Genomic DNA, 24,179 nt, shown 5'->3' with positions numbered 1-24,179 from the left:
ATGAACTGATCCGATGTAGATACACCTTCAACCTGCACATGCAGGCTAGTAAATCCAGCCTGCTTGCTTTGTCGTCAACCTAGATCCACTTTAACCCTGACGTCCAGTGGCGTCAGTTCATCAAAAGCTAAGGTATGGCGCTTAAAAGGCATTTAGCAAAGGGCATGATGAAAAGTAAAAGCTGCCATAGCTTGCCATACCCAATTGACGCCTCTGCTGACGTCCCTATTTGGGCATAGCATTTATAGGGGGAAATATTAAGCCATTTTCAATAAATTAAAAATGTGGAAATAGCCTATAGCCTAAACTCACCAAACAATGAATACGGGACATTGTAATAACTACATTACAGGACGATGTTTTTGGTAATTTGACAAGTCTCCAATAAAACCACTTCATAAATTTGAACAGATAGCATTGAGCATTTTTGGGATGATGATTTGATAATTCTCTTGATGTAATCGTGTGCATTGTGTTCATCAGTATGGTTCTACTCTATCCCAACTCTCCATACTGAAAGCCTTTGGAACAGTAGTCTATTATTGGAACAGGGTTTATGTGTATCATGCGTAAATGTGCGCCACGCCGCCACCTCGTGGCTAATTGTTATGCTCATTAGCAAACTCCATTATTTCTCTCTCTCTCTCTCTCTCTCTCTCTCTCTCTCTCTCTCTCTCTCTCTCTCTCTCTCTCTCTCACTTTTTTCTCTCTCTCACTTTTTTCTCTCTCTCTCTCTCTCACGCGCGCGCGCGCGCGCGCGCGCACACACACACACACACACACACACACACACACACACACACACACACACACACACACACACACACAGAAGACGCGCCTGTTGGCGAGTAAGAAAAAAACACATGGAAAGAGATTACTTTTGAAATAGCATTAAAACATGATGAAATAATAAATGCCCAATAATCCTTCTGTTTGGTGGGGCAGTTAAGAAGTAGCCTAAAGGTGTTTTAGGTCAAACGTCTCTCGTGGTGTTTCACTCCTACTTTTAAATCAGTGTGTTCATTGAGCTCTAAAAGAGTGTGCATATAGGCCTACTATGGAATGGACCTGTATTTGGTCCCATTTGTACACTGACATGTCAATTAGCAGCATGATTCGGATTGTAGGTCTACTATTGTAGCCTACAGCTATGGGCTGTTTGCCTATGTGTAGTGTATGGGATGGGAGTTGCCAGGGGCTGATGGAAGATGTAGGGAGGGAGGAGGAGAGGGATACAAAAAAAAAAAAAAAAAACTTGCTGGTACCGCCTTTCAAATCGACAGCAGATCAGAGCGGTATCGCATCGCTGCATCTAACCTCACAAGTAGCTCTCTACATGTTTCAATAAAGTCACTTTAGACAAAACAATTCGATTTAAGACACTCTATTCTCTATTCCCTCCTTATGTTTTATTGGCGTGTTCTCTCATCGAAAAGAAGGGGATAGTTGTGTTGCTGCCGCTGATGCTGAGGAGATAAAAGCAGCGTTATCTCTCCGATAACATCTCATCTCTCCTCTCCATCTCTCGAGTCGACACACCGGTGGCATCGCATCGCTGCCCCTGGATGGCTGCTGCACTTGGCAAACCGCTGTGATTTAATTGCCTGCCTCTTCCTTTTGGACTTATTCCCGACGTCAAAGAAACTTCAACAATGACAGACCCGACGACTCAGGAGTCCTACCCTGCTGCTACCACCGTCCCAGACCCGACTATCGTGGACCCGTCCTCGGCAGTGCGGAACGGCCAGTGCGCTCAGGATGGCTTCGCCAACAACCACCATCCACCCAAAAGAGCCAGCCAGCCCGACCCGTTCATGACGGGCCAGGAGATGAAGATCAGCGATAACGTGGAGGGAGAAGGTAATAGAAACGTGTTATTCCTGTGGTCCACGGACTGAGTCCACGCTGTTTGTTGTTTCAACATGCAGCCCGGAGTTATTTTTAGATGAGGTTTATTCTTAGCCAAGCCCCGTTCTCATGTGAATTTGAATAATTTATGATGCCAGAAATCAAATGTTAGGCTGTCTGTCTGTGTGCCCCCCAGAACAGAAGTTCACCAACAGAGAGGGAGTTCACCAGTCAAAATCGACTCACGCACACACTAGGCCTATGGTCAAGCATTTCATTAGATGGTCATGCCTAATAAAACATACAACGTGTGTGTGTGTGTGTGTGTGTGTGTGTGTGTGTGTGTGTGTGTGTGTGTGTGTGTGTGTGTGGGTGGGTGCGTGCGTGCGTGCGTGCGTGCGTGAATGTATGTTTATTTGATTTACCACAACTGTCAAGATGTTTCTCCTGTCATGCCCTTTCAGGAATAAGTTGTGACAGGTTCTTGGTTCTCTGTGTAAGGTGATGTGCAGTACACACACACACACACACACACACACACACACACACACACACACACACACACACACACACACACACACACACACACACACACACACACACACACACACACACACACACACCAAACATCAAATTCACAGTGTATGGGTGTATGGGTTGTTTTTGTGAATGTGTTGGTGTGTTTGGGTTGGGCTAGGGTTGTCAGATTGGAACCATTCATATTTGTCCATACATTTTCTGGCCATTGAAAAGCAGAAATAGGCGAACATTTGGGCAAACCTGTATATATCCAATCTACAAGTTCACAATACTTCACATTGTGATGCATTGTGGATCAGTGTTGCTTGTAGATCAGGTATTTTTGCTATTGACATGCAACATATATCTAGGATTGAAGATACAGTAAGTGGTTAAAAAAGAAGAAGAAATGGCAGCATTATATTTAAAAAAAGAAAGAAAAGTGGTGTCTTTTAAGAGTTAATTTCATTAAGCGTCCTGTGAAGGACTCTGCAGGACTGACATACGGACGGACGGACGGACGGACGGACGGACGGACGGACACACACACACACACACACACACACACACACAAAGCAGATGTAGGAGCGGTTAGCACCGCACAAAAACAACAACAAGGCGTTCTTGGTCCCAGAATGCATTATACTACCTCAACATAATGCAGTAACTCCACATACTGGCACGGGATGTGATCTCTCATAACTCACTATCATTTCATATGTATACAGATTGCTTATAAGATCACAAACAAGCATTATGTTGGTCTAGTATCAGTGAATATGTAATTGGCTTGATTGCAAAATATGCTATTAAAGTGATAAACTAATCATACAGAAAATATTCTTACATTGCAATAACCCTGACTGAAACCACTATAGTCTGTACAGTACTGTATATCCCCAGAAGGTTGAACATGAGTTTTCCTACCAATTCCTTTTAGAGCAGCAAAGTGTGGCAAGTGGTATATTAAATGTGGAACAATTCCTTTCTTTCTTTCTTTCTTTCTTTCTTTCTTTCTTTCTTTCTTTCTTTCTTTCTTTCTTTGAAAGGGATTCTTGAAGTGGTGTAAACTAACTAAGTACATTTACTTAAGTACTGTACTTAAAGCTATACTATGTAACTTTTTTAATAAAACAAATCTTAAAATTGTCCTAATTATTAAATCGCTAAAGTTTTAGAACACCCACTCTGTTCATTTCAGCTCCCAAAGCCTTTTCTATATGTGTTCTACTGAGCCCTGGTGGCCGTGACCGGGGCTGTTTTTCCCGGCAAAATTATGTCATATGCATCATTCTGTACACGTGTCTCCCTATCGGCCAATCAAAGCCCAGATCATACACTGCCGAGAAGTACACTGCAGTGTTTACACTGGGCTAGGAGTTTAGCATGTAGCTCCCCAACCGAGGCTCGTAGAGGGACACGAAAGACCTCTATGGATAGGTCTCGGCGAGGCGGACGCGGTGGTCTGAAGGCCCGGTCCGCGGCGAAAAACGGCCGAAAAAAGCAGACGCGACCGCGGTTTGCTATAACGCTACTGACCACTAGTTGAGCAACTTACACAGTATAGCTTTAAGTACAATTTTGAGGTATTTGTACTTTACTTGAGTATGTCCAATTTCCAGTACTTTTACTTCTACTCCACTACATCTCAAATCCAAATATTGTACTTTTACTCCACTACATTTATTTAAAAACTTTAGTTACTAGTTACTTTAACACATTATTTATTAGTAAAACATATGCATTAACCACTTCAGTCCTAGATATATTTCAGCCATTTGAAAATAGCCGATCTACAAGCTCGCGTCGCAATGCGACGACACATTGTGAGCTTGTAGTTCTGCTATTTTCAAAAGATTTTGTATACATTTTAAAACTTTAAATGGGACATTCCGTATAATGAGTACATTTACTTTTGATACTTTAAGTATATTTTGAGGCCAATACTTTTGTACTTTTACTCAAGTAAATTTTGTATTCAGGACCTTTACTTGTAATGGAGTATTTCCACATTGTGGTATTTGTACTTTTACTTAAGTAAAGAATTTGAGTACTTTTTCCACCTCTGGATTCTTGTAGCTAGTACATCAGTGCAGTGGAAGTAACAGGGAAGGTTAGAGGTCATCGATGGGTCAATATGCCACAAAGGTCATGGGATGGAGATGAACTTAAAGAAACAAATATGTAGTGTGTGCAAAGGAAGACCATTGCATCACCAAACAAACACACACCAAAGGCATTTAACCCAAGGATCAGTTTGGGGAGGTTATATTCAAATAGTTAGCGATTATCTTAACTGGGCTTTAAAGGAATCACCTTAAAGACTGTTTAATTATTATAAAATGCGTAATTAGGAGTTATGTAATACATTTATTAAAAGAGCACACTAGTGTACTTTATGAAGATACAGTCAGGTCCACTCTGCTCGTTAGGTGATGTTAAGAAAGCTCGTTAAGCCCAGATGAGTGTGAGGCACATACTCATATCGTCACTGTCGGGCAGAAACCTCGTACCTCCAGGTTTCAAATTTGTAATTTTTTTTTCGCAAAGTAAAGCCCTGCTTCATCATACAAGGCAATCTCACAAAAGTAGTTAAAAAAACAGCAGATCTACAAGCACACAACGCCTCGCGGTGCGAGTCGCTGTGTGCTTGTAGATCGGCTGTTTTCACTAGTTTAGTTAATTTTTTAAATGATAAATACAAAATTATTATAATGCACCAGCAAGACATGAATGAAAGGAAAGGACATTAAGGACAAAACTGTTTGGCATCTACAGCAGTGTCTGCGCCTGTCAACAGGACACGCAAGCTAACACTAACTAGAACGAACACACACACACGACACGCACGCTCGCACACACACACAAATACAGTCCCTTGTGCTCTTGTTCACACTGTCTGCTCTGTACCAGCCTTCCCTCCAGTTTTCCTTAGAAGTTGCATCAGTCTTTCTCCTATTTGCATAAAAGTTTGTGCTAGGTGGCTCATGGAAAGCTTCCGCAGTCATCTGATCCCGCCTGCTGTATGCCTGGGTTTTTCAAACTTATTTATCTGATGACCCACATTTAAAAATAGTCTCCCCTGAATCCTAAACAAAAACTGTCATCACGTATTTGCCTAAAGCAAAATGTTCCCTTTGAGAGGATGTGAAATGATTCTTTGAACCAGACAATCTGGAGAGTTTTATTCAGTATTCCATTACATTGTACATTCTACATTGTAATGTCAGGACAGCTACAGAGACACTATAGAGCAGTGGTTCCCAAACTTTTCAGGTCGAGACCCAAACGAGAGGTTAGACGTTTGCCCGGGACCCAAACTAGAGAAAACAGCAGATCTACAAGCCCTTCGCGCCGCGTTGTGATTGTAGATCGGCTATTTTCACTATTTCTAAAAGATTTGTTTTCTAATTTATGGAATTTCTTCATTTTTTATATATGTATTAATCTAATTACTTCTAATTATTTAGAAAATCGTTTATATTGTTTAATTCATGAGAATCTTAGATTTAGGGGGAATGTTTTTTTGAAAATGTTTTGACAAAATGTAGGAAACAAAAAAGAAAAGACCCATAAAAATGTTTGGGAACCAGTGCTATAGAGGACGTTAATGTTATACCGGTCCTTGTTGACCTCAGAATTGCAGTGCGCTGCTGATTTGCAAACAACACACCTTCTACTGCACCTCTCCCCCTACACTGGTGCAAGGCAAGTCCCCAAAATACCAAATAAGCAGGCAGGGACAAACACCCGAATTGGTCAACGCACCCAATTGAGCTGCACGCTTCATGCCAGTCTTCCTATCCTGCCCCCAAATCATTTTTTACATGATTTGGCATGTGGGGATATAGGCAGCAGAGTCTGCCATTGTCCTGGAAGTGCAAAAAACACAGGTCCCATCAGATTTGAGTTTGTGAGACAGATCATACAAAGTCATATATTTTTATGTCCTAGTGCAAAACAATGGTCTATATGGTAGGGAAGGGAACTGCAACTGCAACACAGATATACCTTTGTCGAGCTTACTAGCCAAAAAAAGGAACCAAATCCACGCTAGAAGCACCTTTGTTTTCACTTCCACGCCCACGTGACATCGATTCCACTCCGCCTATTTGCACGTGAGTGTGTCATCACTGCAGCTGAAAGAATAGGACCCTGTATTTGTAAAAATGTACCATACGAATGAATGAACGAACGAGTGAGTGAGTGTGTGTGTGTGTGTGTGTGTGTGTGTGTGTTGAAAGTTTGTTTATTTGACAGGGACAGTCACAGTACTCATTAATTGACATGTCAGTTTTCACTTCAATGTAAAAGAGCCAGAGTTAGCCATAGGCCAATTTTCATCTGTAGTCCCTGGACCTTAGTGGTGATCAACCCCCCCAATCCAACCCTTGATGCTGAGTGCCAAGCAGGGAGGCATTGGGTCCCATTTTTATAGTCTTTGGTATTGAACCCCCGACCTCCCAGTCTCAGGGCAGACACTCTAACCACAAGGCCACTGAGCTGGTTGTGTGTGTGCGTGACTGAGCTGGTTGTGTGTGTGTGTGTGTGTGTGTGTGTGTGTGTGTGTGTGTGTGTGTGTGTGTGTGTGTGTGTGTGTGTGTGTGTGTGTGTGTGTGTGTGTGTGTGTGTGTGTGCGCGTGCGTGCGTGCGTGCGTGCGTGCGTGCGTGCGTGTGATGAGGGGCTGTAGTGGGAAGTCAGACAGCATAGTGGAATGTTGCCTCAATCTGCTCACATGATCTATGGCTGGGGGATCAGCATAAAAGGCATGTGCTTTACACATGCACGCATGCGTGTGCACAGTCTGCACACTCACTATACAGACACCTCTATCTCTTGCTCCTATATACTCAACTTTCCCTCACAACTTGGTGGATCTTTGATTGTTTAATTGTTTGTTAGATCTTTTCTTCATACATGTACACTAGTGGCCTATATGAGCCTTATTTTGTCATAGTTCTGACTATGTAATACTTCATACTAAACAAACTTGGCTGGCTTTTTGTTGTTGTTTCTGAACCGTCTTGAAGACAAATATATTCCTTCGGGGACAATTAACATTATTATTACTGCAAACAATTTCAAATGAAATAATTACAAATTACAATTTACAATGTAGGCATTTAGCAGATGCTCTTAATCCAGAGCGATTTACAATAAGCAGGGTAATACATCAATACATCAACATCAATACATCAAATACATAGAAATATTAATCTAGAAAAAGAAGAACATAATAGGTAGACCAAGCACTACCTTTAATAATAATTAAAAGTAGGGTAAGTGATTTCATTAAAAGTTTAACCTATAATGACATGACAAAATAAGGACGCCATGGTTAAAATGTATTTATTAGGGTGTCAAATGTGCCTCTGTATTGGGGAATTAGTGTTCACAAAGCACTGATATAGTTAATTAAAAGTGAATTCATAATTTCTATATAGTTGAATATGTTGCGATAATAATGTGTGATCTCAAGGCACACCTGGACTTGTTTCACGGCACTCCAGTGTGCATCGACACACCGTTTGGTTACCACTGACTTAGATTATACACATATTTTTTCACCCTCAGTCAGAGCACTGATGACACTAAAGTTGTTTTCACACAAACTGTCTTTGCCCAGTGTTAACAGCGCAAGCTTCAGAAAGGCAACATCACAGCCTGAAGCCTGAGTTATATTTGGTTGCACGGCGGTGTCACACAACCATCAGGCATTTTACAGCTCTGCTTTGTTCTTCTGTTATCTTTCAGAAGCGAAGGACTCAAAGCAACAGGAAAAGGCCTTTTAGGTTTGGTTTTTGTTACATTTTTAGCCGCTCTAGCAGCAGAGTTCTAAGGATGATGAAAATAATGAATAACATAAAAATAACACAAATAACCAAAGCAGTTAATACATCCGACATTAGAACAAACAGCAAATAATATGTCTCTAAATCTGCTGCGCAGACCTAGGTGGGCGTCTGCTCAGCGGTTCTCAACCTTTTCTGAGCTCTGGAGTCTGGAGCAATGCATGTTTTTAATAATGCTCAAGGACCACCCCACTGCACCTCTGTGTCTGCTCCCTGTTTTATAACAATGAATAGACTTTTTGGTTACCACCGCGCTCTGACTCGACTGGTGCGGTGTCCCTTTAGATCAACATGTATTCATTGGAGGATGGATCGCACACAGTGGCAAGAGTTGTTTTTTGTTAAAAAAAAAGTTGTTTTTTGTCCATGTAATAATAAAGAAACAAAAAACAACTCTTGCCACTGTGTGCGATCCATCCTCCAATGAATACATGCTCCCTGTTTTAAACACTACTTAAAGATGCAGTGCCATGATTTATTTCCCCTTAAAAATGATTATCAGGTATTATGATTATACTAGGAGGAGGACTTTTTCCAAAAGAGTGTACAGAAAGAGTTAAAATAGGATGTCATTGATTTAATCACTGTTTTTGGATCTGCACTTTTGACCCACAAGGTGTCAGCCTCCAGGAAGAAATACAAAATACAAAGGGAATACATAATTGCTCATATCAACCACACCAGGGGGTCTAATGAAGTACTGTCAACATCATAGACACATGAAAACCAGAAAAAGTACAAAATAATGGCACAACCTCTTTAAGCATCTTATGAAATGGTTCCATCGTCCATCGATGAGCCAAACAGAATATCGGTTCTCGTTGATCACAACACTGCAGTGTGCTGCTGATTTGCAAATGACACGCCCCTATAATACTGCATCTCTCCTCCCACAGTGACGCCCCCCAAAAACACCAAGCATACACAGCACGGGAATATCACGCCACTTCGCCTCCGGAAGCGCTCAATTCATCCATTAGTAGCACGCCTGCCTGCAACACAATAGTACTGTTGTATTATACTCATCTTATCGTCGTTGTCGGGTGGAAACCTCATATCTCCAAGTTTCAAATGTGTACATTCTTTCGCAAAGCAAAGCCCTGCTTCATCATACAAGGCCGTCGCACAAAAGTAGTGAAAACAGAAGATCTACATCGGCTGTTTTCACTAGTTTAAATCATTTTTAAAATGATAAATGCAAAACGAACAGTTTTGGACATACAAGGTTTTCATCCGACAACGACGATATGATATTGAGTGTGTCATTGGAGCTATAGATCAAGTGCACCACATGATTCCTCTCTGTCTGTCTGTCTCTCTCTCTCTCTCTCTCTCTCACACACACACGCACGCACGCACGCACGCACGCACGCACGCACGCACGCACGCACGCACGCACGCACGCACGCACACACACACACACACACACACACACACACACACACACACACACACACACAAAGAGTTGGAGAACCATGAACTTGTGACTGTATGCTGTACAGTACCTTACCTTCAGACATACAAATCATGTGATATGAGTTTTCTTTTCCTTCAAATAAACAAATTACGGTACTTCAAGATAAATTGATTGCACAACATCCAACAGTCAGAGAGAGCAAATCCAGGATAAAATTTGCGCTACAACCAAAAAGTGGAGTGCAAAAGTCAACAGTATAACTTTTTAATGAGGCTGAATCTTAGGGTTTTATTGAAGATACATTATGCACCCCAAGATGTTTTAAAGTGTAAATAAATAAACCCACAGGGAACATTCACTCCATGTGTTTTTCTATAGAAATACTTCTCAAACTAACCATCAAACTTTACTGATCAGGGCCTGGGAAAAATGCTGGAAGAAGTATAGGATGCCCGTGCAATTCTCAATCAGAACTTAGGCCATATTTGGTGCATTTGGTGTTTTTTAATTGTGGTATGCAGGGGCGTCACAAGGGGGGGAAAAGTGGGACTGAGTTACTAGGGCTCAAGGTGGAGGGACCTCAATTATTTTATAATATTTTGAAAAGTCGTGAAAATGTGTGCAAATCGTATTTTTAAGCGAACATTTGTAACTAAAAATTTGCTTCTGGGAGGTCCCTGGAACTAAATATTTTGAGATGGCGGTCCGTGGACAAATACATATAATTTTGGGGGTAGTTCACATGAAAAGGTTTGAGCACCACTGACTATAGAAACATAGGTTTTTCAAAAAACCTTAGAAGGATTTGAAATATTCAAAGATTTTTCAAAAAATAGCAGATCTACAAGCTGACAGTGCTGTGAGCTTGTATATCTGCTATGTTTCAATAGTTAAAGCACAAAATAATGTGTAATAATGCATTCCCAGTCTAAATGGGTATGAAGAACATTCATGGGGGGTGAATCCTTGCACCCAGGGCCCAAAATCCGGTGTGACACCCCTGGTGGTATGGTTATACATTCTTATTATACTGTGACTTAATCCATCACTGCTCGTAGTGTCTTCAAAGCATAGATAACATGAGCACAGATTCAGGAGATGGCACTTACAGCCAGATTGCCAAACGCTGTGATGTCACAGGGATGTACAGCTCCATAGAGAATGAATTATGAAAGCTTGCCATGGAAGTGAACAGGCCATTTATTGACATTAAAGGCTATGCGCTGTGGACTCGTAGGCCTATAACTGATCTAGTTAATGTAATAGCTCATTCGGATGTTAAGGTCCACCAGGGACGTGCATGAGAATGTTAGAGAGGCAGGGGCTGAAATTTCTAAAAGGGCCTTTTGGTGGAAATATCGAAAATAGCAGACCTCCAAGCTTACAACGTGTCGCAGCGAGACGCGTTGTGAGCTTGGAGGTCGGCTATTTTCGGTGCTTGATACCACACTGAAATAAGCATAATCAAGTCAATACTGAAGATGTGTGGTTTTCTACACAGAGAGGGCAATTCTTTCAACATAAGATGCTGTATTCAAGTTCAGGAGAGTTTGGATAAGGCTCTCTTGAATGCTGTCTTCAGGCATGGAAAGGGGGGGGGGCATTTGCATTTCTTTCACCATAGTAAAAAGTAAAACTGCATTCATGGTCTGGAGCACTTTTTACAGGCGGGTAAAAGGGCAGGGGCTCAAGCCCCCTTTGATGTCTATGTGTGCACGTGCCTGAGGTCCACCCTCATTAATATAGCACAAGTCCACAAAGTGATCTTTTCATGGGGTGTCACAGCAGGCAATGAGGTCATGACACCATGAAAACATCAGTTCTGTCAAGGCTGTTCAGCTCTGTTCACAAAGTCCGTACGAGCATTGCAGTCCACACCCACTCGGTTGATCGGATCTTTCAGTAAACCTCAGGAACCTTCTGTCTGCAATCGATAGCCCAGGATGCTCATCATGGATATCAATGAAGTTACTGAGTTTCTCTCCGCGCTGTCCGCAGGTCTCCTGGAGAGCAGCATGCGTCTGAAGCCCCACGAGGCTCAGAGCTACAGGAAGAAGGCTCTCTGGGTCTCCTGGATCTCCATCGTAGTCACACTCCTGCTGGCCGTGGCAGCGTTCAGTAAGTACATTTCACTATCAAGGACCACACCGCTTTAGATTTGAAACAACGTTTATTGACGAAAAAAGAAAGGCGTTTAAGTGAAAGGCAAAATGCTTAACGAATGCATGAGAAGGAATAACGAAGGAGATGATCCACGACGGCTCAAGAGCTGACGAGGCCGGACTTTTAAGCCGAGGTGGGGAACTTCTGGGGTAGCGTCGTAGCTCCCGGGCACGACGAAACCCCCATCAGGAACCCATAAAAGAAAGATAGAGGAATAGATGAGAAGTAGGGTGGGGGGGGGGGGGGGGGGTGACGAAAACGAGAACAGAGGAAGAAGAATGGGTTAGGAGGAGGCATTTATATCGTCGTCGTCGGGTGGAAACCTTGTATGTCCAAAACCGTTCGTTTGGCATTTATCATTTTAAAAATGATTTAAACAAGTGAAAACAACCGATCTACAAGCACACAACGCCTCGCACCGCGAGGCGTTGTGTGCTTGTGGATCTGCTGTTTTCACTACTTTTGTGCGCGGCCTTGTATGATGAAGCAGGGCTTTGCTTTGCAAAAGAACATACACATTTGAAACTTAGAGATACGAGGTTTCCACCCGACAACGACGATATACTGGTGGAGGTGTCCTGATTGGAGGAGGCTTGATAGGAGGAGTTGATAAGAGATTGGAGGTGGCTTGATTGAAGGTGGAGATAACGGAATTGGAGGTGTGCATGGCCCTGCTCCTGAACTTTAGTTGTCCCAACTACATTTAATCAGGATCATGACATCCATTCACCTGCGTGGCAAAGTTATCGTCCTAGCACAGTTCTACAATGGCGCTGTAGACAGTTGGAGCCTTGCTATGGGGAGTTCAGGTGAATCACCTGCTGTAAGTTGTGTTTGTTGAAGCTAAAATTCATCTGATTTCCATCCATGTCGGCACCTAAATGATGGTCTTCCATTTAGAGCAGTGGTTCTCAACCTGTGGGTCGGGACCCCCAGGGTGGGGTCCCCAAATTATTTTGGGGGGTCCCCAGATGATAAGCTTCATGTGCAACATTGTTTTCTCACTCGACAGTAAACTAACCAACATAAAGTTCAAGTGTACAGAGGGTATATGCACATTTCTAAAGTGACAATTTAAGGACTTTTTAATACCTCTAAAATGATAATTGGCTAAATTGTCCCCAGTTAAAGTATGATCATTTTGGGGGTCGCGGCCTGAAAAGGTTGAGAACCACTGATTTAGAGCAACATCCTTAAGGTGCCCTGGTGGCTGAGACATTTATAGTGACAATGAACACCTTGAAGGCCTTATGTAGTTGCAGTATGTATGGGTTTGAAGCTGGCTCATAAACATGTTTCCTGTCTCTCTCTCTTGTATGACAATAAAGCAGAGATGCTGTAACAATTGTGCAATATTGACAATTGGCCTATTTTGATAGATGGCATGCAGCAAAGGCAGTCAGGATCGGGGCTCGAACCTCAGACACGCAGTCAGGCACTGAGCCTGGGTGCCTGGACCACAGTGCCAGCAACCCAGGCCTATTCTATATGATTGATGGACCAAATAGTACCCACAGCACTGACTGTTTAGATATCCAGTTTGGCTGCCTAGACTGCAGTCAAATGCAGCCTGAATCAGATCTGAGCCACATCCAGATTGGATTCCGATTGGTATAAATGGTCACGTGTTCACATGGAACAAATCAGATTCCAATCTGGATGTGACACAGATCTGATTCAGGCTAGATTTGACTGCAGTCTAAATCCAGCCTAGTAGGGCCGAGGACACGTGGTGATATACTATATATCTTTTCTATTATTTGCAGTTATGGTGGGGTGGGCAGTTTATTCACCCATTCCAAATGCTACCTAATCTTATTTAGGCTGAGGAAAAAAGAAAGAAAGTGTCCATAGTTCTGTCTCGTTTTGACAAGATACCATTAGTTAATAAGGTTATAGAGAAGCTTGCAGAGAAGCTAATTCTTAATAGTCAGTATTACAGCAAAGGGCAGATGGCATGTGATATGACATCCGATTTAACTGCTCATTCACTGTCACTACTGCGACCAGTGTGCTGTATCTTGTGACTTCAGTCATGTCATTGAGGGAAACATTTCAAGAACGTCTGCGAGAATAGTTCTTTCCAAATGGACATTTCATGGATGGGTTGAAACAGCATCATCGTGGTCAGCCTCGCTGCTCATTCAAACTCGTGTGTTTGGGTATCTCCTTGAGCTGCGTGCAGCTCTTGTGACTGTGATGTTGATACCTGATACAGTACGAACGCAAAGTGTGATGTTCATTTGTTATTTATGTTCAGCTTTGGTTTCAATTCAGTTCTACAGTACATTTTACAAAACCTTCTTCACTCACTGGTAGTCCGTAAGCCAAGGGGGGTTGGTTGGTGCCATCTGAGGGGAATAGTGATTTTTGTCAAGGTACATGTCTAGAGTTAGAACTGATTGCATTGCACCAGTGGTAACTTTATGGGTGCTATTTTATTTTACAACAATACCAGAAAATTACATGGATCAATATATGAAGCATAGCGAACCAGGTTCCAATATGAATGAACAAAACACTTCCCTCCTCCTTATGCAAACAGGACGGTGCAGCGAGAGAGAAAGGGAGAGAGAGAGAGACCCAGATAAAAGAGATTCATAGACAGAGATGGGGCGCGGGGGGAGAGGCGAGAGAGAGAAAGAGACTGGGACATTCAGTAAAGCAGGGAGGAAGGCAGACATCAGACACAGAACTCGGCGATCAAGACGTAAAATGAATGTTGAATACATTAAACAAAAACAAAAGATATATATATATATATATATATATATATATATATATATATATATATATATATATATAATAAAGACGACGATAAACAGAAAAGCAAAGAAAGTTGAGGGTCGGACAGACAGACAGACAGACAGACAGACAGACAGACAGACAGACAGAGAGCTAAAATGCTTAAAGGTGTGAGGGCGTCGGGGGGAATGAGACAGGGTGGGATGAGCTGTGACAGACGGGCAGGTAGGCAGGCTGGAATCAGGGATTCTGTGGCGGTAGTGATGTCTCAGCTTTAAACAACAGCACCCTCATCCAACCTGTGTCCTAGTTTGAGAAGTTTTACTTCTCCCTCTCTCTTCTCCCCCACTTCTTCTCTTATAGTCTAGTTTTCTATTGCCTCATATTCTTCTCTCACTCCCACCGTCTTTCTCTCCCAATCCTCTCTCTCTATCTCTCGGTCTCACACACAGAACACACACAAGCACACAAACCCGCGCACAGAATTCCATAATTCTGTGCAAGTTTGTGTACGTGTGCACGCCCAAAAACTCACACAGAAGTCTGCAGACCCCCTGCTTTTCTTTGGACATTGGCAACATTCTAACATTTTAAAAGGCAACTGGAAAGGGTTCAGCTCGAATCTTTTGTGGCGTAGTTTTCAGTGGTGCACCTGAATAACACCAATGGAGGCTCAATGATGGTGCTTGCAACCTTTTTGAGATCTGCTTCAATGGGATGTCTTTCGTGCTTTCACCTCTTAAAGTGTCTTAAAGCCTAAAGGTCTTCTGTGTGTGATCAGGTGTGGCCTTGGGAAGTGAGTGGAGGCTGCGTTTGAAGGGCAGACATGGGTGGACGGACGCACTTCAACTGTAGATCGAGCTGAGGTTCTTTTGTAATTTTGCTTTTGATTACAGTTCCATGGTGGCTGCAACAGAACTTAAAATTGCTGTCACACTTTTTAAGGTGTGAAAACTCTGTGTACAGGTAGGATTAAAAGGAAGCAGGGGAACATAAGGTGACTGAAAGTCAATGCCAGATAGTCATTCAAAACCTCAAGGTGATCTGCCATAGTGGTGAATAGGGCAGCCAGTCTGGACACACACATGCTCGCGCACGCACGCACGCACACATACACGCACACGCGCACGCACACACACACACACACACACACACACACACACGCACGCACGCACGCACGCACGCACGCACGCACGCACGCACGCACGCACGCACGCACACACACACACACACACACACACACACACACACACACACACACACACACACACACACATGACACTAATTCAATCACCACATTTCAAACCCATCTCAAAACCCACCTGTTTCGACAGGCATATGACTGATGTTGCTCTGCAGCAAACTATTTTGCTTGTTTTTAAACTGTGACTTCCTGTATTAATTGTTGTTTTTAATATATATATATTTTTAAGTTGTTTCTTGTATTATCTGTTGTTTCTAAATTGTTTCCTGTATTAACTGTTGTTTTTTAAACTGTTGTTCGGCGACCTTGAGTGACCTGAAAGGCACCTTATAAATAAAATGTATTATTATTATTATTATTATTACTAAGCTGTCATTTTATTGTATGCTACAGAAATGGATGGCACAAGTGTATTTATGTATTGTACACACATAAAACCTAAAAGATTTGTTTGTGGTTCCCAGTCTGTACAACAGATATGGATCAGAATCATTGATCCTGTCATGGATACAGTCTACTCCTCCAAAGACCCTACAGTATGTGTGTTTTATGCATTGGCAATAGCCTACATCCCCACATGTGTTGAGTTAGAATTGTTCCTATATTGAACAGAAGGTTTTTGTTCTTCCGAGGGGGGCTTGAAGACATGCAGTGGTAATTCGAAGGCAAATTGTGTACTATTTGTCTTCTACAGAATAAACTGTGAAAAGTGCTTCTACCTGTGGGGTGACCTGGATCCAGTGTAGAGCATCTCAATCAATCTGTCACAGTAATCTGTCAGGGTAATCTACTGCCAGGGTAAGAGGACAGGTAGAACCACTTTTCACAGTTTATTCTGTAGAAGACAAATTGAGTACCATTTTTCCAAAAAATTGCAGAATATCTTCGACTAAATATTAAAGGAGAATTTCATCCTAGTTCACGTTCTTCTCTCACAAAAAAATAGTAGTCCAGATGTTTGTTTGTTTTTTTTCTTTTTTTTGTCATAAATCTTGTCCTTAGTTTCTTCCTACCCGACCACGGCTTCAAACAGGAGCAATTTCTTTGTTTTTAGTTTTTTGGTACATGTCTGTCGTACATAATCACTCTGGTTAAGCTACAGTCTTGTTTTGCACTGGGCACCACCATTATCGCCATTATTAGTTTATAAGAGAAGCTGTGCAGATGTGTGTGCGCAGCACGTCCCATTGACTCCAATAGGATTCAGATTTCTCGCTCTGTTATGAAAAAGAAAAAAAACTTTACAAATGTATGTAGCGCAGCAGAATTGGTTCATACAGATACACTTGAGGGGTCACTGCGCACTATGTTGCTTTAAGTCTGTTACTACACTATTACGCAGTCTACGTCACAGGCGACGTGGCAGCCTGCTGGCAGTCAGCTGATCTCTTGCCAAGCTATGTAACCCCCTCAGGCTGTCATTCTCTTGCTGCTGCCTTCCAGGCTGTTGTGCCATGCGCTTGCTTGCCCCCACCGCCTCCCCAGCTCCACCAGTAGGCTCTGCTAATTCTGTCCCCCATGGGGGGTGTTTATATATTTATATATTTATATCCCCCTGCTCCTAATGGTTAATGATGTTCTTCCGGGCTGCGCTGAGCAGGGGGAAGCAGAGCCGACGCCAAGTCAAAATGTTACATATACACTTGTAATACTCATCAATAATAAACATTGTTAATCATATCGTAAGTTATCTGAATGAACTACTATTTTTGTGGGACAATAATACGAACTAAAGGTAAAATAAGCTTCTAGGCTGAAATTCTCCTTTAGGGTAACTGTGTTTTGTTGTTTTTATTTGCATAGTTTTATGGGAATGGTACTTACTTTACCCCTCTCCTGTACACACAGTACAATTCTCTGTGTTCATTTATGTAATTGTATCTATGAGAGTACAAATGTAACCAAATGGACCCAAGGGGTGCATTTGCATACATATTTATTTAGACAAATTAACAGTGTACAATGCTATTGCTTCCATAGTAATCTGAGTTACCTCCATAGTGATACAGTTTCTCGTTAATTTGAGCACCTGAAAGTTCCTAACTCATGTCTGTCCACTCACTGTATTCCTCTCCTTCCGTTATAAATCTCGCCCTCCTGACATCCTCTCGATATGGCTGTAAACAGAATAGATATAGGCTCATTAGTGGGTAATGGATAGTGGATCGCCGGCATTGTGCTGAAGCCAAACATTTGATGTAGTGCGTTGCTGTGTTGTGCTTGCTAAGCAGTCACGGGGAGAGCTGTTCCATATTATTCAAACTGGAGGACGGGAGTCCGCCTCAACCAACAACAACGCTGATTTATTTCAAATGTTTCTCTTCAGACTTTTAGTACTATAGGTGGCTGTAGGAGCTTGTTGGGTTACAAATATAGGCTGCTGTCCAGAGAGAGAGAGAGAGAGAGAGAGAGAGAGAGAGAGAGAGAGAGAGAGAGAGAGAGAGAGAGGGAGAGAGAGGCAGGGGGAGGGGGAGGGGGAGGGGGAAGATGGAGACGAGGTGCAGAGCAGCACCACGATGGGTCAATTTCTACACTCCCAGTGTTAAATTAACATTCAGGATTCTACTGTGTGTAGGAATGGTTAGGAACAGGTGAGGAGGTTGTGAAAGGACGCCTGCGGTCCTTCCACGCTGGGAAGGTTTACACTACCATATTGTGAAGTGGGCCTAAAAGGCTATTGTGAAAGGGGGTCGGTCGGTGCTTAACCACTTAAACCACCCATTTCAACCTTATCTTCATGAATAAGCAATTGTTCCTTACTAAATAAAACAATTTTCGTCTGCTGTGTCTCATTTGTGGGCTGTGGAGTGTGGACAGTTCAGAAACCTGCCTATACAGGACCACCAAGGACATCACATCATCGATGTATAAACTACTTTCTTTTCCTGGAAAGTTAGCATGTTGAAATAGTTTAGGCAAGTTAGTGTGAAAGCACCTACGGAGAAGCAAGATAACGGTAGTAAAGCGAGAAATGCAGAAATATTTAATTAACAGATGTGAGGAGAAATTCAGAAATACTGTGGAGCCAAAAACACGCAGCAACCAAAACCCTGCCAGTCTGTTGTGTGGCTCCCACTTGGCTGTTGTATTCATGTGTGATCCAAACGGTCCCTGAGTGAACACAGAACACACTAATTTGGCTGAAAAAAGCAACTCACTACTCCTCCCACTCTCTCCTTCTCCCTCTCTTTCTCTCTTCTGAGCTCTTTCTCTGCTGTGATTAATGTGATTTAACCCAGATACTAAATAGTAGGGCATTAAGCAAAAAGTCGACAAGTCGACTTCATTACACAAGTCTTTTGTATTTTTTCTATCGTTATTTTTGCTCCATGTGTGCGTGTGTACAGCATTCAAACAGTAGGATTGCCTATTGTCAAGGGCAGAATGATACTCTCCTTATTATTCAATGATGCCGTTTGCAGTGGATTCTACCACTTTTTCGAGTCACGTGTTCAAATACTGGATTCTGATTGGCTAAATTCCGGAGGTTATGAGAGGACAACTGCCGCAAAGTTGTGTGTCCGAGATCAATGCGCCTCAGTGTACATCCGGGGACTTCAGGAGGTAGTCGGAACACCTTTCCCCAACCAACAAATGAAGGTCGCAGCGGTCCTATGTTTACTAACGTGCGTACTATCGTCGCCGATTTATTTGGATCCAATGCAATCCGCCAACTTTAAAGCCCCTTTTCTCTGAACCTATGCCTTTCTGGAAGCGAACAGCCTCTATTTACGGCCGGAACGGTGCTTTTAACTGACGTTAGCTTAGCTGTAAGCTAGACGCATGGATTACTATGGAGTTGGCGCCATCTGTTGGTGAGTAGAAGATGTTGTTTGTGGAACTATCTGCTGTCTCGCGGAAGTTTTATAGGCAATAATGATTGTAACTTAAGATCCTTGCAAGTTACAACTATGTGTTTTCTTTCATGTATACGGGAAAAAGTGGTAGAAAAGCTATTTACCACTCGGGGTCGGACATTATGCTCTCATAATGTCCTGAGTGCGGGTGTTATCGGACTCGGCTGCGCCTCGTCCGATAACACCCTCACTGCGGACATTATGAGAGCATAATGTCCTCTCACTCGGGGTAAATTGCTTACATCTATGATTTGAAAATAACAGATATAGATCGGTTATTTTCAAATGGCAGAAATATATCTTATGGCCAAAATGTATAGGCCTGCCCTATAGAATTGAAGTGATTTGCAATCATAATCAAAATCGACAAATTAACCAGTAACTAGAATGAGCCAGTCTTTTGAACGGCTCTTTGAAAGGAACGGATCTCAGAGATCAAACGACGCTACATACTCATCCAGATGTCTTATTATGAAAGCCCATGCATGATTGAGGGATAATAGTCTCTCGTTTGAGTCAAGACAACAAAAAACGTCATTGGTCCATTGGTACCTGGAGATTTGGTTCAAAAGACACATACACAATGTTCTCTGTTCACAATCAGCTGGTACATTGCCATGGGTTCTTCATCGGCATGGGATCCAACCAGAGTTCGAGTTACGTGGGTGCCAGTGGGGTCTTAGCTCCCATAGTTAAAGTCTGGGACCCCATAGTCAACAACCCCCTTTGGGGTCTCTTTTTTTCTAAGTGTGTTTTTTTTTTTTTTTTTCTCGTTTTTTTTTATTTTTTATGTTCCATTGGAAGAATTTATATTATTTATGTTAACTAGATATACTAAATAAACATGTTAGACAGTAAGACTGAACAATGACATCACACCGTTTAATCCTACTATTCATTTTATTATTATAAATCAGGCGCATTTAATGTGGGGTGTGAGTCTTCCTTTACCGTCCGGGTTATAACACACTCGCTGCAATGGTTCCTACCTTTCCCCCAGGGCCGAGGAGGCCCTGGATGCAGACCTACCCAGCTGCGTGGTCTCGCCATGGCCTGGGCATGGGGTAAGCTAGGAACCACTGCATCGAATGTTTGTTCTAGCCACGGCCCGGACGGCAAAGGAAGGCGGACACGCCGGACAGCAACAAACAACCAAACAAAACAACGCTGTCTTCTGAGCAAGACTGTAGCCTTAGTGTGCCTGTGCCCGTGACAATGTTTTTTTTAGTAAATAAATATGAACCCGACCCGCCTTGTTTTGAGAAAGAAAAATACCCATTTTAGCCGACTTTATGCTACCAGAACGGGAACTTTTGGCTGGATGGCTCAGAGCTCAGATCATCAGATGGAGGAATTGGGAACTGGAGGCTGAGCAATAATGGTGAGTTAATATGAACAGAAAAGACTGCCTGGAGTTGTCAACATAGCCAATGTGAAGCCCGAATTAATATTGTGAAAGGAAAAATATGATTTAATATAGGAAATACCCGTTTTAGCCGACTTTATATCCGCGAAATACCCGATTTAATATGATTTAATATAGGAAAGTACCCGTTTTAGGCGACTTTATATCCGCAATTACCCGCGATTTTTTTTCGCCGCCGCCAAATGGGAGCCCTATTCTGGCGGCGCCTTCGGCGCCGCCAGAATAGGGCTCCCATAGCTCTGTGGGTATAACTCGTTCACTGGATCCAACTAAGAAAGGTATATTTTGTCTTGACCCAGGGCTGTTAAAATGCTGTCCCAGATTTACAACCTACTGCATCATAGCACAAGATCTAATTAAATGAGATATCCAGGCACAGAATTATCTAGATGATATAATATGGTGATCTTTAGTAGATATTGTGAGAAACAGACTCTTGGTCAATTATTAAAGCTGTATTTCACATAAACATACAGTATTAAAATAGGCGACAGTCTGATTGGTTTTGGTTTATTCCCATATTTGTAATTCCTTCAGAATGTTATCCTTTCACAAGAAGACTCAGCTTCTCTCCACAGAATAAAATCACAGTTAGAGTCTCACACAATAAAAGGAGCCCACACAGTGTACAAGTCCGTTTTTCTATATAGTTGTATTGAAAGTATAGTTCCAGAGTTCAAATTGTACAGTACAGCAAGTACAGTAGAGCAAAATCACCCATCGTAGCTTCTCTCTGCCTATACCAAACATAACTTCACCGATATATGGATTTACAGAATACATTAGTCACATTCTGATTGGACAATTAAACATAACATGGATATCAGATGTTTTCGTGTTGTTGGGCCCAGTAGCCAGGCCAGATATCATGGCTTGACAATATCATTTTGTTATCCTGTGTCCTGGGCAGTCTGACATTTATTGAGATATCATTTCCCTGGTCAACATCTTTGTACAGACCTGGAGTGGAGTCATCTCGTCACAATGGATTAGTTATCAGATCAAAACAAAATAACCTTGACACTTTTAAAACTGAAAGTGTTGTCTAACACTAAAATGTAATTTCATATTGATATCAATCAATCCTTATCCATCACAGTCTCACGTCGACTCCTGGTAAATAGCAGTCCCCGCAAACATACTCAACGTCATATGCTTCCTATTATTTCTGTGCACTTTTTTGAAAATCATATGGCAAACAATAAGCATAGACATCAACGACATCCACCAATGAAAAGCAAAATGAACACATCAACCTTTGTCTGCCCTTTTTTTGTATTTGCTCCTGTCTGCTCATCTCACTCTCTCTTTTTATCTCTGTATTTTTATACATATATATTTCTGTGATCTGTTCACCTAGCTCATCATGATAATGTCTTACTTTCTCTCTGATGTTACATGTTTATAACATGAGCTTCAGTCTGACCAATAGACCTTTAGACTCCCTCCAAACATCCTTCTTTCATGCCATCAGTCAGTCACCAATCAATCAATCAATCAATCAATCAATCAATCAATCAATCAATCAATCTTTCAGTCAATCAATCTTTCAGTCAATCAGTCAATCAATCCCATTCCTTTGTCTTCCCATCTTCCCTTCACCTAGCTCCTCCCTTCCTTCACCTGCTTCCTCTCTGATATCTCACTCTGTGTCGCCTGTCTCTCTTGCACTCAGATTTTCTTTTTTAATATTCCTTCTGCCTTCCCCCCCTCCTTGTTCTTCGCTCCCTGTAGTTCTAACCCAAACTGGTGTCTTAATGGAGCAACGTTCAAAATGAGCCGGATGTTGTTTGACTGTCTCTCAGCCCACCCTCAAGGGCTGTGATAGAAGATGTACAGTAGATGTAAAATATGTTCAGGTAGCCAAAGGTGATGTAGATGTCAAAAGGCAGAATAGCACAGAGTAGAATATGCTAGAACAGAGGTCTTCAACGTTTTCAGGCCAAGGACCCCTTAGTTGAGAGAGATGAAGCAGGGACCCCCACAACCTCCATATAGTTTCATTGTTTGACAGCACAATCGTCAGGGTATTTTGGATTCATGTCAATTTGTGTTTTCAGATATTTAACCAGTTGAAACGTCAATACTTAATAAACTTGACCTTTCACTCACTCACTCACTCACTCACTCACTCTGCTCTTTTCCCCCTCTACATCAAAGCTCTTTGCCAAATAGCCGATCTACAAGCTCACAACGTCTCGCAGCGCGAGGCATTGTGAGCTTGTAGATCTGCTATTTTTTGTCTAAAGTTCTCTGGATATATGGACACTAAGGTTCAAGTGGTTAATATAAAAAAGGAGAAAAGAACTTTCTAGATTTGGAGGACCCCCTGTAGTAACTCTGAGGACCCCCTGTTGAAGACCCTTGTGCTAGAATATACTAGAACAGAACAGAACAGAACTGCAGCTATGGTGGATCACACAACCCATGGGATGCTTGTACCGTACGGTGCGGCCATTAACAGTCCTTGCCTTTCTAACCCGCGACCTGATAACCTTTATTTGTGCAGCGCCTTTCAAAAAAGCTCAGCACAAACTGCTGCGTTGGAACAAATCTCGCAAGAGGTGATACGATACCAAAGAGAAAAGGCACAGAGATGCTAGATTCTCACAGCCCCCCCCCCTCCTTGCAATTAAGGGATGATGCATTTCCCAGCTCGCCACCACCACTGCTGCTGCTGTTCCAGGGAGTCCCAGAGGACCAATCGGGGAACAATAACAGGCAAATCTTTAGTGTTAATTTAACTCAGATAGTCTACGGGTCCATTTGGTTCCATCTGTTCACTCTCTGGGTTAAGTTAACACTGGGTATTTTGCTGTGCATGTGACACAGGCAGAGGAGTGAACAGATGATGAATCGCGGCAGGCAGTCCGTACAATGAAGATGTGTGGATTCCGCCGTGCACTGTTGTCTGCGGGTCATTCATCACACCTGCAGAAATATGTTCTCACTCGCCACCGGTATACCTCCCCCATCTCACCTCCTCTTCCTTCTCGCTGGCTCCTTCTCTCCTTCTCTGCACTCTAGATTTCAACCACTTTAACCATTATTTTATGCTTTAAATATTTAAAAAATAGCAGATGTACAAGCTCACAGCTCGGGGGGACTGCCCATAAGTCCTAAATCTCATTAGTCCTACATGTCATT

At 42.4% G+C, this 24,179-nt stretch overlaps 1 protein-coding gene across 1 annotated transcript in view; it reads left to right on the top strand.

Moving 5' to 3' along the window:
• Window positions 1–1,652: 1,652 nt before the first annotated feature.
• Window positions 1,653–24,179, top strand: part of LOC308308262 (transmembrane protein 163a) — a gene marked incomplete at both ends in the record, with an annotated part of 106,782 nt that continues 84,255 nt past the window's right edge. Inside the window, 2 exons of the mRNA XM_080753642.1 lie at window positions 1,653–1,860; window positions 11,636–11,755. Of these exons, the coding sequence (XP_080609768.1) occupies window positions 1,653–1,860; window positions 11,636–11,755 (328 nt within the window). The remainder of the gene's footprint in view (window positions 1,861–11,635; window positions 11,756–24,179) is intronic.

Source organism: Nannobrachium achirus (genome assembly GCF_963921795.1).
Source record: "Nannobrachium achirus genome assembly, chromosome: 22".
NCBI classification, from domain to species: Eukaryota; Metazoa; Chordata; class Actinopteri; order Myctophiformes; family Myctophidae; genus Nannobrachium; species Nannobrachium achirus.
The sequence above is the reverse complement of the archived record's forward strand: the minus strand, read 5'-3'. Positions and strand labels throughout refer to the sequence as shown.